Raw genomic sequence first — 18243 nt, forward strand, 5'->3', positions numbered from 1 at the left:
AATGGTGGTCAGAATTCAACGCAACACTTAAGCATGTTAACTGAGCAGTTCGGTCAGAATTAAGTATTTGAGTTAGAACACAAGTACAAACCAGCTTAAGCATTCTAGTTAAAACCCAAGCGCGGTTTGGGATGCACCTCAGTTGTTCTAACAATCCGAACAGTCATGTGAATATTATTAGCATAGTGGAGTAACCTGCTAAAAAAACAGACCAGCGTCAATTTCATGCTGTTCTCAGCTGGTTTGTGCTGGTTAAGCTATGGTCATGATGGTTGACCAGCATACCAGCATCCAAAACATAAGCAGGTTTTGCTGGTGATCAGCACGTTAAAGTGGAAATCCACAGATTTCCAAAATGCGTGCGTAATTAAATGGATAAGATGTGTGAAATGCCAAGTCCACCACACAGTGGTGGTGATAGAAACCAGACATCTGAAGTGTTTAATGCCTGTAAAAGTTCCCTTACAGAAGGTTACTAATTTATATGGTTACAAATACGAGACCTGATGTCTTGAGTAAAGACACTTGAGTAAAAGTACTAAAGTATTTGCCTTCAAATGTACTTAAGTATAAAGTAAAAGTACTAAAAGAGTAATTCTGGCTCTGATGTCCTGTTATCATTTTTATAACCAGACTGGCTTCATGAACTCATTTCAGGTGAAAGTCCTCCAGCGTCTCTCTTGGTAAACCAGTCTTTTAATAGAATGTCATTAATTAGTGACGCTGACGTCTATTAAAATGATCATAAGCACAAAACACTGAAGGTAAACAGTTTCCATCAGGGCTCTGAAATCACTTTTTACACACAAGCAAAGTTTCAGTTTCAGATTTATTTACAACTTAGTTCCAAGTTTAAGTTGAATAAAAACTGGCTTTAAACTCAGGATCACAGATGAGCTCCTTTACTATGTTGATCTGTAGGCCTCTGTTCATAAACATAAACCAGCCCAAACTCATTTACTATAAAATGAAATGGTGTTTGTAGACATTCAGAAAAAAGCCATGTCAGTCTCGACTGCATATGTGGACATATTTCTATATTGTGCTCTATTTACACAAAGTTAGGTTAGTTCATCATTTATGTTGAACAGACTCTCCCAAAATTTTACGCTGCTGCGCTGACGTTGAACCGCGTGCTGCACTGGGTCGGTATGACCAACAGGTCAAAACCAGCTCTAAACAAAGTGACCGCTGGGCCCCGATTGGTGCTCTGGCTTTGCGCTTCTTTCGTTTTGACATGTTACGTTTTTATACACACAGAAACCAAAAGGAACGACAGATTTCTTAAAATGTAGCGGAGGAAAAAGTCGGATATTAGACTCTGAAATGTAGTGGAGTGAAAGGAAAAAGTCGCCCAGAATGGAGAAACTTCAGTCCAAATACACAAAAAAGCTACTTAAGTACAGTGACAAATTACATTTACTTAGTTACTGTCCACCACTGTGTCTCAGACACTGTTTTAAGTTATTAGGTCAAAATTTGACCTAAAAGATATGTTTTGAAAGCCATTTATGGCAGAGCTGTACGTGTAGGGAATTGTAAGACAAAATCATTTTCCAGATTTACCACGATTTTACCACAAACAACATCACATATAAAAAAATGGATCCTATCACCACCTCTGTAAAGAAATCTAAGTTGGCAAGTCATACATCAAGAAACTCTGAATAACTTTGTTTACATCTCACTGACTGAATTAGTGTTACAGAGACCTTCTGAATAAAAAAACCCTTTAACGTCAACTTCTGCTGACCGGCAAACCAACATACAAAACACAACATATTTTATGCTAATTTTGCTGGCCAGAAGCAATGAAAGTTAAGGGGACGTTAATTCCACAGATTTTTCAAAATCTCTGTATACATTTGAGCTCCATGCTGTTTTTTTTGGTGCATGGTTTTTTTGTGTCAGGTCAGGGCAGGATGTGGTTGGATAGTGTAGGGGTTAACACCCCTGCCTTCTATGCTGTAAATTAAGGTTCAAGCACCCTATACTATACCAATAAGAGTCCTTGGGCAAGACTCCTATCACCACCTTGGCCTACCTGTGTAAAAGTGATCAAGGTGTAAGTCACTGTCAGAAGAGATAATTTATATTACTACTAATCCCCTGATTAAATAACCTAGGCTGTCAAAATATCCTAGCTTTAGTTTTGCTGCTGGTAGCATTTCCAGGAAAATGGTTTAAGCTATCAAAATATCATATCTACAGTAATAAGTGGAGCACTCCCTATAAATACGGGCTACAGTAGGACATCTCGACACGGTAACACCGGTTTCTCTGGCAACCACGCAGTTTCGGTGATCTTCAAATCATCGTGTCTAATGTGCAGTACGGGCTTAGCCGTGTGTATGATTTGTAGATCTGACACACTGACGCGAGCACGGCTAATGACGAGGACGGCCGAAAGAAAACCGAAACTCTCTCTGTGGCGTGTAAACTTTGAGCTATGACAGAACTTGTGGGCATGAAACTACTATCCGATTTGACTTGACGGGAAACGGCACACTTGCACGCTGTCAGCTTGTTTTCCGAAGGGGATTCGAGGGCAATATCAGCCACTGTTATGTCGCGAGTGACCCCTGATTTGGAGTATAAAACACTAGCGGAGGTAGGTTTTCGCCTAATGTTTACGTTAGCTGGCTTAGCTAAGCGGCTAACCCGGCTAGCCAGTTTGGCTCAGAAGGCAGCTTAGCTCGACGGCTCCAGAATAGGACCACTAACTCGATAGACTAGCAGTGGTCTTGGAGGGCTAGGTCAGCTGTAAAACAAACGCTATGGTTGCCAAATAGCTGCCTGACGAGGCTGAAGTTGGTTTCCTGCTCGTCAGGCTCTTGTTCGAATTGTCCCGTTCCACCTTAAGTGGTGCAGCAGTTACCTTCTGGCGCTTGAGGCAGCATTTAAGGTGGAACAGGGAAATTTAGAAGATGGGGGATAGTAAGCCCACTTTAGCCTCGAAAATAACTGGCTATTCGGAACGTAAGCTGGTACCCAGCCTGAGAGGCTGAGGCTCGCTGTGTTTAACCGTCTGACAGGAATACTAATAGCTTAACTAGTCGGCGATGTCTCCATTTGAGACGACGAGGCTTCTCATCAGTGTTTAGTGTTTCTCTGGGCGAATGTCCTGTGTGGTCTTAAAGGGACACTGGCCAAAATTTAGAAAGCGAAAAGGCTGGATCTGGTGTAAACATGCCTGCTCGCCTCGAACAGAAGTGGCCCAGTAGTCTTAAGAGGGCGATTTTCTAGATAAAGACTAGGCAAACCCTCCTCTGATGATGCATTTTGAAGGTGGGAAGTTAACCTACAGCTGCTTCTGGGTGGATATTTAACGCTATGAAGCCTCTAAGGGGCAGTGGTTAAAAAAAAAAAAGAAATAGCACAAGTAAATCATTGTGTTCCCTCACAATAATTTTGTGTTCCCTTGCAAAAGCAAACGCAGTGGATTTTTCGAAGGACTGCAAAATGACACTAGGGGTCCCGTAAACATGAGAAGGAACAGGCTGTTAGATTTGTCCCCCCAAGCTGCTTGGCTAATGTAGAGGAAAGTCATATAACGTTAAGAAACCCCTGTATGTATTTATTAGCCTACACATCAGTGGATTTCATTATAGAGAGGTTCCAAATGATGTGATCACGTTCCTAATGCATGCCGGGTAATGTAGTGAGGAGACCCTAATGGATGGAACTACAAAAATCATGACTTGTCTTAAACTGATGAGGCTGAAGGATGCAATGACTGTGCTACACAATCTTACGTAACATGGCAGATAAGATAAAATGTTAGTTATAGGCCTGAATACCCTTTTAATAAACACGCACGCATATCCTAAAATTGCTGTTATTTATCCGTTTAAGGATGCTGATAGGTGTTCTCTGGAGTGATGGAGCACCTTTGAGTACCTTTGGGATGAGTTGTAGTGATCCAGATATAATCCAGCATCAGTACCCGACCTCACTATTGCTCTTGGGGCAGAATGCAATCAACTCCTCACAGCAGTGTTTCAACATCTAGTGTAAAGCCTTGGCCTGCTTGCCGTTAATACCCTTAATGTCAGAAGAAAGCTGGATGAGCAGACTTCTACAAACGTTTGGACCTGTAACATCTAAAGTTTTTTCAGGGAATGGTAGTTAGTTTGTGGTGTGGCTTACGGAAATGCACTTGCTGTCGACTTGATACCGATGTGTAGGTCATTTCCATAAAATTATATATTCCGGCAACACAGTTTGTCTCTGTTTAGTTGATGCAATGTGCTTCAGTCATGTGGATGTTATGTACACAAACCATGGCTTTTTAATTCAAGTACCACTTTTAAAGCTTTCTGGGGCAGTCGTGGGCTGGAGGTTAGGTAACCAGCCTTGTGACCGGAAGGTTGCCGGTTCGATACCCAGAGCCCAGCACGACAGCACATGACTGAGGTGTCCTTGAGCAAGACACCTAACCCCCAACTGCTCCCCGGGCACTGCGGATTGGGCTGCCCACCTCTCCGGGCAAGTGTGCTCACTGCCCCCTAGTGTGTGTGTGCTCACTATGTGGTGTTTCACTTCACGGATGGGTTAAATGCGAGTGGTGAAATTTCCCCACTGTGGGACTAATAAGGGTCACTTAATCTTAATCTAAAATGTGACGGATGAGCAGAACGTTGACCATCTCATCGGCCCAATCTGCAGAGAAAACTGGAAGCAGTTTCTTTTCTTCATCAAGCGCAGGCCCATGTCAACGTCTGGCCAAACTGTCACAGAAAGCATCTGAGCCGATCAGTGTGGTTTCACCCAGGAAGCGACCGGTTTTGTGGCTTCATCACTTGTTTGCTTGCTTGTCTACTTGTTTTCTTTTCGAGTTTTCTCATGATGTTGGTCTTTGTCGACAGTGTAACTATTGCTTCCCAGCGGAAGTTCTGGCTGATGTCAGGGAGGTCACATCAGCTTTTCCAGATCTGCAGCTGCATGTGGACTATTACTGTAAGTTAGCATTTTATGGCTTTTCTGGTAATTGTAGTCTTCATTTCCTCCTCTGGCATCCAACGCAGCAATTTTAAGGACTATTTAACCTCTTTAACTCCTTGAGACAACCAGTGGTTGCGAAACGCACTTGTTCTTTACTTCATAACGTTCATATTTTATGAGCTTCGTTCAAAAGGTGGATGTCACGAGAGCCGTAACTGTCTTGTTTCCAGTCAAATGGATAGTTAAAGCAATTTTAAACCCTTATAATAGTAGAAGCTGAACTCACAACCTTTTTTTCCCCCACTAAAAGTCGACCCATTTTTCCACAAGTCTGAGCTAGAAACTGGGTCTCAGATGGCATCTCTTCAGTGATCTGCTCTACATAAGATCTGCTGTACCTAAGAGCATAAGTGGTTTTCATAATGTGTTTTGATGTTTTGAATGTCTACATTTCGGTTGCAACCAACAATTAATTTTTCACTCACTCTTTTTCAATTCAATGAGCATTCGAGCAATTATGCCTCCTGCTGATTACTCCCTGTGCCTTGTACAGCCCTGTCATTATTCAGTTCTACATGTACAGCAAACAGATTCTTCTGTTATGGTGCAGCTGAACAGTAGCCATACGCTTGCTGTACTGTTTGCAATCTGTCCAAATGACCTCATGTCTCATATGACCAGCTATTGGCCACCTCATCACCAAAAGTTGGTCATCTAAGATAACTGTAAATAAGCGCTTTGCTTACACAAATGAATGTATTTCAGGAGAGATATGTGTGTAGTTTAATGTCAAAGACCTATTTGACTCTCAAAGAAAGTATATACATTTTTCAGTAATGACATTTTGTTTACTTAGACACTAATATTACTAGAATGATGGGCATCCTGCAATATCCTCCACTTCAGCTTGTCTGTAACTCATCGTTTTGCTTAAGACTGTGAGATAGATATTTAGTCGACCATGCTTCCTGATCGCTGCCAAAAGAATGTCTTAATCTACTTGCGAACAAAATCAGTATTGTTGTCTGATACCGATACCAGCGTACCTGTATGTATCATCCATTAGCAGCTAATGCTTGCAGGCGTAATGTAGTAACGTTGGGTTCTTTTGCTTCTACAGATTATCCGAACAATGACAGAAAGAAGCTGGTTCATTTGCATGGGACTGTGCCTATTGTGTATGAAGGTAAATACAGTGCCCACAAGAAACAGCACGTTTCTCCAACACCATATGTGGCACAGCTCAGGAAATGTGATATTCTTGGTTTCCAAGGTAACAAATACAACATCCCAGTGTGCATCTGGATCCACGAGACCCACCCTCAGAACCCACCACGGTGCTATGTCTGCCCCGCCCCCTCCATGGTGATTAACAGCAGGAGCAGCAGTGTGGATGCCAAAGGCCACGTTCTTCTTCACTGCCTCAGCAACTGGAAGACTGTGAGTCAGCCATTCAGGGAAATAGAGAAATAATATCTAATGCCTAATGAATTCTCCAAGAGCAGCCTGAATATAAGTACAAAAGTAGGGAGTAAAAAAAAAAATGTCAAGGGAAATTCCACCAATTTCTTTTACATTTCTGCATAATTCAGTTGTTGAGATGATGATGATGATGAACCTTTATTGTCACTAGTCACAAGTACCAGCGAAATTGGCCATCACTCCGTCCGAGCACATACAATATGACAAACGGGGGGGAGACAGGAATGAGGAAAAAATACAGAATACCGAATGTCAACGTAGCCATAGGCAGAGCGGTTTTATGCTCTTTACAGCTTTACAGTTTTACAGCTTTACAGCTTTTTTTACAGTGGTGGTGATAGGAACCGGGTTGGTGATGTCTGCAATTCAAATATATCCATTTTATGTACTTTCCAAATCCACCATTGAGTCTTCTGATGGTAAAATAATGATAAATCGGGGGGGGATTTAGAAATCTAAATCTAAAAGATTTAGAAAATACAGGGTGATTCAAAAAGACATTCAATTCCAAAATGATTTACTTCACTTGTAATTCAGTACAGAACAATGCAGTCAATTGTAAATGGTTTAATTGAGGATGAAGGCCTCTTCCATTTTAATGAATCCAATTGAGAGTGTCCGGTGTCACTGTACTCACGGCTCTTTCAGTGCGATTTCGGAGATCATCGAGTCTTGAGCTCAGCTGTTAGAGTTTCACTGCCATACTGACCATCAGAAACTCTATGACCCCCTCTTTCAGTTGGTATGTGATTGGTTCCTAGGCGCCTCACGGTAGTAAATCGGATTAATCGTTGTGAATCACCCTGTATTGGTGGAATTTTCCTTTGCGTACTGAGCTTATTGAACTGCAGTGGACCTTCTTAGTACTTAGAACTTTTGAGTACTTAGAATATTCCTAAGAAAGAAGTGCTGTTCTTTGCTTTTTGATGCGCTCCTGGTTTCAAATAAAATGATAACGCTGCTGAATGAGATTTGTGGCCAAGTACAAATGTTACTAGGTTCAAATTTGATTTCTTTCCTTGCAAATATACCAAAGTACACTGAAAAAATAGTTTACATGATTCGGATGAGCACATCAGTTCCATGCTTGCCAGGGTTGGTCCAACCTATCCATTGTCTTGGAGGAGATGGTTTCGGCTTTTCAACGGGAAACGCCTCTTTTTGCCACTTATCCGGTTAGAACTGCCAAACTACCTCCTGGCACAGAGCATCCGCCCGTGGAATGGCAGGATCGTCCCAATCCTTCTTCAGCTCAGGGCAGGTATGGGTGTGTGAAATGGCAAAAATATTATATCACAGTGCTGCAAGACATTTTTCCTATACACGATATGCAGCATAATATTGTTTTTCAAAGATTAAATATGTTAAAACGGACAAAATAAAACCTGTAGGGCCACATCTAAAAAAAAGACTATTATAATATTAAACCTGCAACTATAACGATTTTATTTCAGTGTTTTACAGATTATATTCTGTTTATTTTTTATTTTTAGCATACTTATTCAGTCCCCTTGGCTAAAATAAGGCTCCACCTATCAAGTAAAACCTGGGATCGGTGATGACATAAAAATGTGGAACAGGGTTTTTTTTGTTTTTTTTTTAAACCAAGCTCAGGATAAATCAAAATCTTTCAACTTTAAATGAAGTCAAAAAGATCTATTTAAAAAAAAAAAAAAAAGTCATACAAAAAAAAATGCAATACTTTCACGAGTTTATTGGTTAGGGACAATAGAAAGTACCTGATAAAAAACTTTATTCTATTATTTATTTACCTTTTTATTTAGCTATTTAGAAATAGTGGCATTAATATATCCTTTATCATACTTTGACAGACATAATAAAAAGTAAAAAAGTACCAAGGGAAGTATAGTCTAGTAAGATTATCTCTGTTTTTTTTCAGTTGGCCTAACACCAGCACTAACTCTGTACAGAGGAAGTCCTCTCACCCTGAAATGTCCTCATCATCTATGAGCCAGTCTACCAGCAACAGTAAGCTCTCACTCGCTATCCAGTGCCTGTTTTTATGGAATAGTTTCCTTGTTCTTTTAAGTCTGATAAACATTCCTTGAGCCTTACATGTTTACCCGCTTTACAGTGGTTTCGTTTTCCATTTCTCACTCACTGTGATGTTCCTCAGCTCTGCCCAAGAGTGCAAAGGGTGCTGGAGAAGGGAGCGGTGTAAAGAGATCCTACACACAGGAGTTGCTGGACTTTGGAATTACATTTGGTACATCGGATGTCCAGGACAACCCTCCAACAAATCCATTCATCACCAGCGCTACTGGTAAAGCTTCTTGGTTTTTTTTTTTTTTTTTTTTTTTATGTTTTATGGAGACCAGATTTCCAATTCAGGCGCTGGATCCTTCCAAGGACGCGGTCTACAAAGGCGTGTCCTTCAAAGACCCGCGAAGGCTAAACCGAAATGAGACGGTCTGCCCTACAGAGGATTTTCTGTTTGTATCACGGCACCGCTGTTCCCAATCTTAGTGCTGCACCACGAAACACCGCTCTCGTCAAGTTCCTTTAAAGTTCTTTAACTTTTTATGCTCATGAGTATATTTTGGTTTTTCCATCTGAATTTACGTGACCAAATCGTAAGGCAAATTATTCAGTAACTGCATGAAATGTAAAATTTTATTTGATTTATTTATTCCTTTGTAAAAGCTTTAACGCTGGAGTTAGTGTAGAACTGCTAATTCACCCTTTAACGCTGAAGACTTATGTGCAGACTGCTGGTCACCATAGCAATGCAGATAACGAAACGGCAAAGAGAAAGAAAACAAACTTTGATCATTTGGAGATGAACGGATGTATTTACATTTACAAATCACTCTGGATTCTGATACATTTAATCTGCAGCAACTCAGCTTCTCTTTCTCCTGCTTCTCATTCGAATTCCTCCATTCCACCTTAAATGGCGCAGCAGGACAATCTGGCGCCTCAAGCACCATTTATGTTGGAACGGGACAATTCGTACGAGAAGCTGGAGAATGAGAAGCGACTTCAGCCTCATGAACATTGAGAGACATTTGCGTTTATGTTTTCAGCCTGTATATCAGCACATACTGAGATATACTTACAGCCAAGATGGTAAAACGAACATAAAATGTCGTGCCTCCCAAGGTGGTTTGATTTTTGCTGAAAGGACAAAACAGCTCTATTTAACATTTTGGTTGTGACCCCGGAGTTAAGCCTACTAGTTGGGGGTGATCAGCTTGCTCAAGCTGTCCGCGGCTCGGTCAGGATTGCACAGTCGCCACCAGCTCAGTGAACGACCACACTCTGTGGTTCATTTTGCACGGTTTGACTGAAGCCTGTAGCGAAATTGTAGTGAAAATTTTCACTATAGCTACACAAAACTTTGTAGGCGCTACAGCTACTAGCTACATTTCATAAAACTGTAGTAGCTACAGATACTAGCTACAGATATTTTTAGCTAACTACAAAAAGTAGTGCGCTAGTTTTCTACTCCCCCATCCCTGTTTATAGCCCAGATTTGTGGATAAATGGGTCGACTTTCAGTAGACAAAAAAAGTTGAGTTCAGCTTCTTCTATTCTAAGGGTTTAAAATTACATCACCCATCTATTTGACTGGAAAGAAGAGTTACAGCCTCATATGACACGCACCTTTTGAATGTAGCTTATGAGATATGAAAGTCATGAAGAATATGATGAAGTGTGTTTTGGAACCACCAGTGGTCCCATGGAGTTGAAGAGGTTAAAGGTGGAGTCAGAAACTTTGATTTTAGTTATTTTCTATTATTAGAGCTGGCTACTGATGAGGTTGCTTTTTGCTCCCGATGGATCTTTTGTTGCCATGGAAAAGGACACATTACTCGGCCGTGTATGAAGGAGCCTTCAAAATGGGACAGCCTAGTCGTGCCACTGTGACACAATCGGCCTTCAAATGCAGCCTCTGAAGGACGCAGCACCTGAAATAGGACACACTGATAGAATACAGTGTCAAAGTGTGTATCTGTTTTGAGATACTAGATAATGATCCACATTATGAGAACCAACTTTCCTCACTTTAACTCCATATATATGGAAACTAAAAGGCAAAAGCAACCCGTTTTGAATTGTGATGGCACCAAAAAAGCAACACATTTACATATGTCAACCTATTCAACCTACAGCAGTTTAGCCCCTCCCCATTCACTTTGACATTCTGAGGAGTGTTTCAAGCTGGACTGCTTTCTGAAAGCGGCCTTCCAAGCAGAACAAAGCTCAAATAAAATATAGGGGAAAAGTAGCATGTGGGCCCTTTAAATTAATGTCAAATATGTCAGAACGTAATTATAGAGCATTTCATTATTTTTTATAGTTTTTTTTTATTTGTGATAAAAAATGCTGTATCTCTATGCTTTGCAAGACATTATCGTTGTTCGTTGTTTTGCCTGTTCTAGCTCCGAACACAAATGTCTCCAACCCAGATGACATCAACAACCTGTTTAAAAGCCTTCAGCTGGAAAGGGTTGTCAACATTTATCAGCTTGACCACAAAGATAAAGGTAAGAAACAAAACTTTGATTCAAACACAGTTGGTGCAATATGTGAAATGTAAATACAAGCAGAAAGCAGCGATTTCTAAATCTACTTTGACCTGCATTTAAATAAAACGGCACAAAAAACAGTTTCACCATCATAGTGTTTTTTGCAAATATGTCATAAATGGATGCCCCAACATATTGGAGAAGCAGACATATTTTGGGTTATGTAAATATAGATCTGGGTTCTTGTTATTACAAGATTTGTTATTAAAATGTTGATCACAAACATCCAGAAACACCCCCAACTTCTTTGGTCTCAAGCACCTCTGATGCACAGAGGAAACGTGTACTGTCATCTGACAAATCCACCTTTCAAATGATTTGTGGTAATAATGAACACTGTATTTTCTTGGCCAAAGAAGAAAAGGACCCTCCAGATTGTTATCAGGGTGTGTATGTGCTCATGGCATGGGTACCTGGCTTATCTGTGAAGGCACCATTAACGTTGGAAGATATTTTGGAGCAGCATACGCTGCCTTCTAAACTACGTCTTTTTCAAAGACATCCATTCTCATTATAACAGCATGGCTGCATAATCAGAGAATGCAGGTGCTAAACTGGCCTGTCTGCAGTCCAGACCTAAGTCCTATTGAAAACGCAGGGTGCGTTATTAAGTATAAAATATGAGGCCCCATAAGACTCAGATGGCAAAAAATTCTGCTTTTAAAGCCGAATAGGTTGGTGTCTTTAGCCCCCAAACTATTATCAGGTGTCTCTCCATTTGCCCTGTTTTTGTGTTGCAGGCACTAATTTTAAAATTAGCAAGTATGAGTGTGTAGATAAGCAAGATTTGTTATTATTGTTATTCAAAAGCAGTATCTACAGTGCCTATTTGAGAAAGTAATTTGGCAAATGTTTGCTTACTTGCCATAATGATACCAAAGAGCATGTGTAGCTTTACTAGTCATCATTACATTCAGTAACCTACATCTTAGTAACCTCATTTCATGTCATGTGTATCCATAGAATTGGAATATAAAATGATACTAAATACACATATTGCTGCATAAATTGTGAACTAATAAGAACTTCTCTGTACTTATCCCTTAAAGATATTCCACGTGCCTGGAGATGTGGTGACAGTCGCTTTGCCCAGCCAGGGTTGTTGGATAATCGGCACAGGGTGTTGGTCAGCCGCCTCCCCACGGGAGTCTCTCCTAACAGGATGAAGAATAAGCTCACTATTTACTTCCAAAGGAAACAGAATGGCGGAGGGGAGGTTGTTGGAGTGACCTACCCTTTTGCTCAGCCAGATCAGGCCGTGATCACCTTCAGACACTACAGAGGTATCTGAAGAGATGAATGATGGAAATAGCAGGGGCGTAAATCTCTGGCCTTTCTGATTACATTCCGATTCTTTTTAATTACCAGAGGAGTGTAAGTGAAATTTTATAAGAGAGCAAAAACTCATTTTAGCTGTCTGTTTTGTTAATATTAACCTCTTATTCTCCTGGGTATATATTGTTTTTTCATCTGAATTTACATGACTAAATGCTAAGGCGAAATATTCAGTAACTGCATGAAATAAATGCAAATGTTTGTTTTATTTATTTATTTATTTATTTAAGTTCCCCACAAATTAACAGAACGTGTTTTATGATCACATATTGCTATATGCTTACAATTTACTGCTGAAAGCCCAAAATCGTAGATGCTCTTTGTATTATTTTAGAAAAATAATATTTACAGAGCAGATCACTGAAGTGTGTTTGTAGTTTATAGCCCAGATTTGTGGAATCTGGGAAATGTGGGAAAATGGGTCGACATTCGGTGGACAAAACAAATTGAGTGCTCAGCTTCTTCTGTTATAATTGTTTAAAATTACATTACCTATCTATTTGACTGGAAAGAAGACAGTTACAGCTCTCATATGACATGCAGCTTTTTAATGTAGCTTATGAAATATGAAAATTATGAAGAATATGATGAAGTGCGTTTTGGAACCGCCGGCAGTTCCAAGGAGTTTAAGAGGCAATTCTTTAACATCAAAGCTGCATTCATATTTTAATGAGAAAAAAAAATATTTTGGCATTAGATAAAATGATTGATGGTTATGAATTTGATGTGTATCTTTTTTTGTCACTTATGACTTCGGTTTAGCAGTTTGATTACGTCACAACTATTAAAAATACACTGAATACAGAAATGTGACTGAAGGAATAATAGTACAATAAACTAGACAATAATTTGTAGTTTTATGTTTGAAAATAGTCCTGAAAATAACACCTTTATTATTATTATCATTATTATTACTATTATTATTATTGATGCTACCCATTTATAAGCACAGATCTCAGTGTTCTTTATAGGTGAACTAAGGACTCGTCCACATGTGTGATTTAAAAAAAAAAAAAATTCTCCACACCAACATTAATTTACTTTTGAAAATGTCTCTGTCCACACAAATGACTCGTGTCCGCTTGTGAGCATGCCTCATAAAACTTGATGTCAAATGCCTCAGGAAAAATATTGTGAACCGATGCATTGCACAAAACATTGAGTGCAGAAAATAAAAGCTTAAAAAGTAATAAAAACATCTACCTCATGATGTGGTGGGGCTTAAGTTTTCATGGCTACATCACTGTGCCTGTAATGACCACACAATCCTGATCAATCAGTGAAGTGGAGTTTTTCCAGATATCATAACTCCAGTAGATTTTTTTAATGTGATTTTGTTTATTGATCCCATATCTTTAGAATCATTGAGAGACTTTAATTATTTGCAGTTGAATTGACACCATGTCTAAAAGAACTGTGGGCAGTAGGTTCTGGTGCCCATAAGTAAAGTAATTCGAGTTATAAACACGTTTTCAAGCTGTTTGTTGCAGAGCATACAGAAACAGCCTAGTTGTCAGTGGCATTTACCAAGAGTTCTTCATGTTTGTTAAACGAAAACAACACGAACCATGTGCAAGTTAACAATATGATGAAAACACAGAAATCTCCACCTGAGAGAGCATTTTCAGAAAGTCCTAAGTGACATAAAATGCCTGGATATGTGCGGACCACGCCTAAGATTCTTAAGCAGTAGAACCTGAGACGGAGTGTGTTATCACAAAATAACACAGGTCATCACAGCTGTGATGTTATACGCAATAACACACAGCCTCAAGTGTTCTATTGCTTTTGTACAATAGATACAGTAAGAAATGAATAAACTGGCCGTGAATGTTAATACATTAATATGTTTTAATGTTCAGTTACTTCCTCCTAATTAAAGCTCCTTAACCAACAGCTTGTTGCTACGTCAGAGTAACGAGCTCCGCCCACTCGCTGCTCAGCCGGCAGTTCGTTCTCCAGCTCCTTACACTAAATTCCCAAACTGTCGTCACCACTGAGCAGCTTTTGTTCTTTCTTGGGTCAGTTTTATGGCTCAGTCTGATTTGGTCCGACTCTGAAGATCAGACACGTCTGGCGAATGGTGTTGGGTTCATTTCTGGCTGATTCCAGGTTGTTCAGCTGTTCTTCTGTCACAGCTGCGACTGAAAAGCTGCTCAGTGGTGACGACAGTTTGGGAATTTAGTGGCGTCTCATCTTCAGAGTCGGACCAAATCGGCTGTCGGTCAAATGTGATGTTAAAAGTGTCCGTTTTCTGTTTGTGGCAAAGTAAGAAGTAAAAACATTCAAATGGCTTGAGCGTCTCCTACAGCTGTCAAAGTCGTTACTTAGCAACAGCGTCTTAGCGGAGTGAAAAACCCGTGATGTTATGGTGAAATATCAGCGCGGTTAGAGCGCCTCTCAACCAGTCAGCTTGCGTGGCCGAAACTAACTCATATAATTTCTGATTTTTTCGATTAAATGCTGCCATGCTGCTCTCTAATGATCTAATTTGTGTGATCATTTGATGCAGATGCAGAGCATGTCCTAAAAGAACCAAAACGGGTCGTCACGGTGGACGAACAGCAAATTCTCATCCGGCTGAAAAAGTTTCAGGGCTCTCAGGTAAGCAGACTGCAAACGAGTTGACACTCAGATTTCCTCCAGATTTTTCCGCTAACTTAGCAGCCTCCACCACCAGGTACCAGTCCCGGAGGGTGTTGAGGGTGAGAAAGCCGACATGTTCAGGAGCATCCTGAGCCTGGAGGGTTGCAGCTTCAGCCCTACCGATGTGCTGGAAGCGGTGCAGGCGTGCCGAGACCTCCCGTCCGCTCTCAAATACCTCTCTCATGACTGCCCCATCTGCCAGGAACAGATGTCCTTCAGTAAGGTTAGATGGACTGAGCCCTTTCTTCTCAAGGTCGACAAGGTTGTTCTCAGTCATCTGGGGGAGTTTACTGTTTCACCTGCTTTAGACCACCTGATCTGAAACTGTTTGTTTTTTTTCTTCAATGTTAAAGGAATAGTTCATCAAAAATTAAATTCAGTTTTTCACTTCCCAAATGTAGCCTATGAGCCAAGACATGTTCGGCCCATATTTTGCTTCTTTAGTTAAGCACTGGAGCTATAAGGCTGATGTTGCTAACAAACAATAGAAGCCAATAATCAGTCAAATTTTTTCCTTGAGAACAATTTTAAAAACTTTTCTCAACCCATACAAAATAAAGGCTCCACAGACTTGTTGATGTGGTTTAGAGTGCTGTATCACTTGCCCTACGCTGAAAAATTAACAAAACTAAAATAAAAAAACACAACAGCTGGTTTCTTGTCAGACATATAATATATTGAATCACTTAATTGATAAATTCAAATTAAATTGAAGCTCTTGCTGCTTCTTCTTTCCTCAGATGATCACCATGACGCATTGCTCATGTACATTCTGTGAAAGCTGTTTCAAGGCCTACTTCTCATCCGTTATTAAAGAGAAGAGCATCGTCCACGCGGTTTGCCCGCTGTGTAACCAGCCTGATGTGCGCGGGGCAGGACGCAGGGAGGAATCAATGGAGTACTTCAGTCTGTTGGACACACAGGTGTGCAGGCCAGACTCTGCAGAATACCTGGAGGTCACTGAATAACCACATGTACATGCAGCCTAATAATCCTTTAATAATCTGACTAATAGCTCAATCAGAATAGAATACGTCGATGTATACACTTCAAACGAAATAGCCTAGTCAGATTAAGGCCATTCGGAATACAATTTCTTCTGTAAATAATCTGTTAAATAGAAGAATAATAACCGTGTAGATGCCTGCATCCGATTACATTTCCAATCACATCGTGCAAATACGTTCAGCAACGTGTGCCTCACGTCATCGCAGAAGCAGAGAACTCATAAACCGGCTCTGGCAAAAGTTTGTAATGTTCAACATGGCAGGAGCAGAAACTGGTCTGCAGAAGAGACAAAGTTTCTGCTCTGATCTTTCAAAGCTTGAGGTGTGATGGGTGTCCAGCTTATGTGACCCAGAACACGACGTCTTCCTCTCGGTCTTCTTTAATAAGCACATATGCAGTACATTTTTCTGACACATTTTTAAAGTGATTAAAAACACAAGCACGCCAACTGAAAATTCATCTCACTCTGACTGGACCTCATGTGATGTTCACAGTCATGGTAACGTTTACGTAGTGCTTCTCTATGCATGCGCGTCAGTTTAGATCGGATTACTTATAGTGAGCATGTAAACGAAGATTTTCCATCAGATTGTTTAATAGAGTGAGGATATAAACACCTCCGTCCGAATCTGTAAATGCAATGTATTTAATCGGATTGGTAAAAATCTTTCCATGTGAACACAGCTGCCGTTGTACACCAGGGGTCGTACTTTCTGGTCTTGAATTGAACTTGAAAGATTTGTCCAAGTTTGAAGGTTGTCAACTGCTGCTGGGACAAATGTGTGTCAAGTTTCTTCTTACTTTATTCTTCACTACTCACATCGTTTTTAGTGTGGCTCGCTAAAGTCTTTAGAATACAGGAATAAACAGTGAATCTATTCAGGACAATTGCCAAAAGAATGTTTAATTGGTTTAGCCAAACATATTTTTATGTTGACGAGTTCTATGTGCAGAAATAGAACTTTTTTTTTTTTTTTTAACAAGTGAAGCTAAAATCTCACTATATGAGCAAAATAGTACGGATAGTTTATCCAGACTATAAATCATTTGAGATTTTATTATGCTATATTATTTTATATTGTTTTATATTTTGTTCATCATTGCTTTTCCTGTTATTTTTACTACATGGTAACTAGCGTATAAAATATGCATGAGGCTTCATTTATTGTTGAACCTGATGGAGCTGATGACTCCTGATGTAGACCATTACATTGTGTAGTTCAGGGGTTGGCAACATGCGGCTCTTTTACTGCCCTGTTGCTGCTCCACAGCAGAGCTAGATTTTTAGGTAAAAGTTAAATAATTCTCCTTTACAGTAAAATAAAGCTCTGCCGATCGTTTAACACAGTTTTTACAATAATTTGTCACCCTTTAACCCTGAATGTTGGCCCGCAGACCACCGGTCACCATAACAATGCAGACAACAATCTCGCCTATCTAGTAGCTAGAGACCGATTTGAGATAAAGCAAGAATTTTTAGGCGAATGGATTTATTGGCTTTTGTAAACGCAACCACTATCAACCTATCAAACACTTAAAAGTTGCTCAGCTTTTCACTCGCCAGCTTCTTGTTCCTGTTCCGTCTTAAATGGTGCAGCAGTTCAGGCAAGAAGCTGGCGATTGAGAAGCTGACTTAAGCCTAGTAAAAAAAAAAACCAAACGAGACATTTTATAAGAGATGATTCCAGTTTTGAGGAAAAGTTTCCTGCCAGAGATGCGAGAAAAGCAGCTATAGTCGAGCTAAAGCTTAAACCAGTCTGCATGTTCACTTTATAGCTTATACTAGAACATTAGCACATACTGAGACGCCTTTACATCCAAGATGGTAAAATGGACATGAAATGTTCTAGCTCCCGAGGATAGTTTATTTTGTTGAAAGGACAAAATAACTCTTTTTAGTTTTGGGTTGCCGACCCCTGGTGTAGTTGTTCTTCCGGCATTTTTCTTGAAACTCAGTTGTGCTTCTATTGTTCACAGATCAGACATTATCTGGACCCGCAGACGCACGAGCTGTTTCAAAGGAAGCTGAGGGACCAGGCTCTGCAGGAGATGCCGAACTTCCGCTGGTGTGCTCACGTAAGCTCTTCTCTTCCTCAGATTCTAGTACACCTTCACAAGACCCATTCATGTTTTGTATTATAACATGACTAAGATTTTACTTAACCTCTTACTGACCAGGGTATATTTTGGTTTGTCCATCCTAATTTACATGACCAAATTATAAGGCAAATTATTCAGTAACTGCATAAATAAATGCAAATTAACAGAACATGTG

General features: G+C 40.1%; 1 protein-coding gene across 1 annotated transcript in view; it reads left to right on the plus strand.

Moving 5' to 3' along the window:
* Positions 1–2381: 2381 nt before the first annotated feature.
* The window catches only part of si:dkey-181m9.8, a 32746-nt gene continuing 16884 nt past the window's right edge, over positions 2382–18243 (plus strand). Inside the window, exons 1-13 of the mRNA XM_017711386.2 lie at positions 2382–2611; positions 4869–4959; positions 6065–6130; positions 6218–6384; positions 7521–7687; positions 8327–8415; positions 8564–8710; positions 10833–10937; positions 12029–12262; positions 14827–14918; positions 14995–15183; positions 15701–15883; positions 17946–18044. Of these exons, the coding sequence (XP_017566875.2) occupies positions 2567–2611; positions 4869–4959; positions 6065–6130; positions 6218–6384; positions 7521–7687; positions 8327–8415; positions 8564–8710; positions 10833–10937; positions 12029–12262; positions 14827–14918; positions 14995–15183; positions 15701–15883; positions 17946–18044 (1674 nt within the window). The 5' untranslated portion in view covers positions 2382–2566. The remainder of the gene's footprint in view (positions 2612–4868; positions 4960–6064; positions 6131–6217; positions 6385–7520; positions 7688–8326; positions 8416–8563; positions 8711–10832; positions 10938–12028; positions 12263–14826; positions 14919–14994; positions 15184–15700; positions 15884–17945; positions 18045–18243) is intronic.

This window comes from Pygocentrus nattereri, chromosome 19 (assembly GCF_015220715.1).
Source record: "Pygocentrus nattereri isolate fPygNat1 chromosome 19, fPygNat1.pri, whole genome shotgun sequence".
NCBI lineage: Eukaryota > Metazoa > Chordata > Actinopteri > Characiformes > Serrasalmidae > Pygocentrus > Pygocentrus nattereri.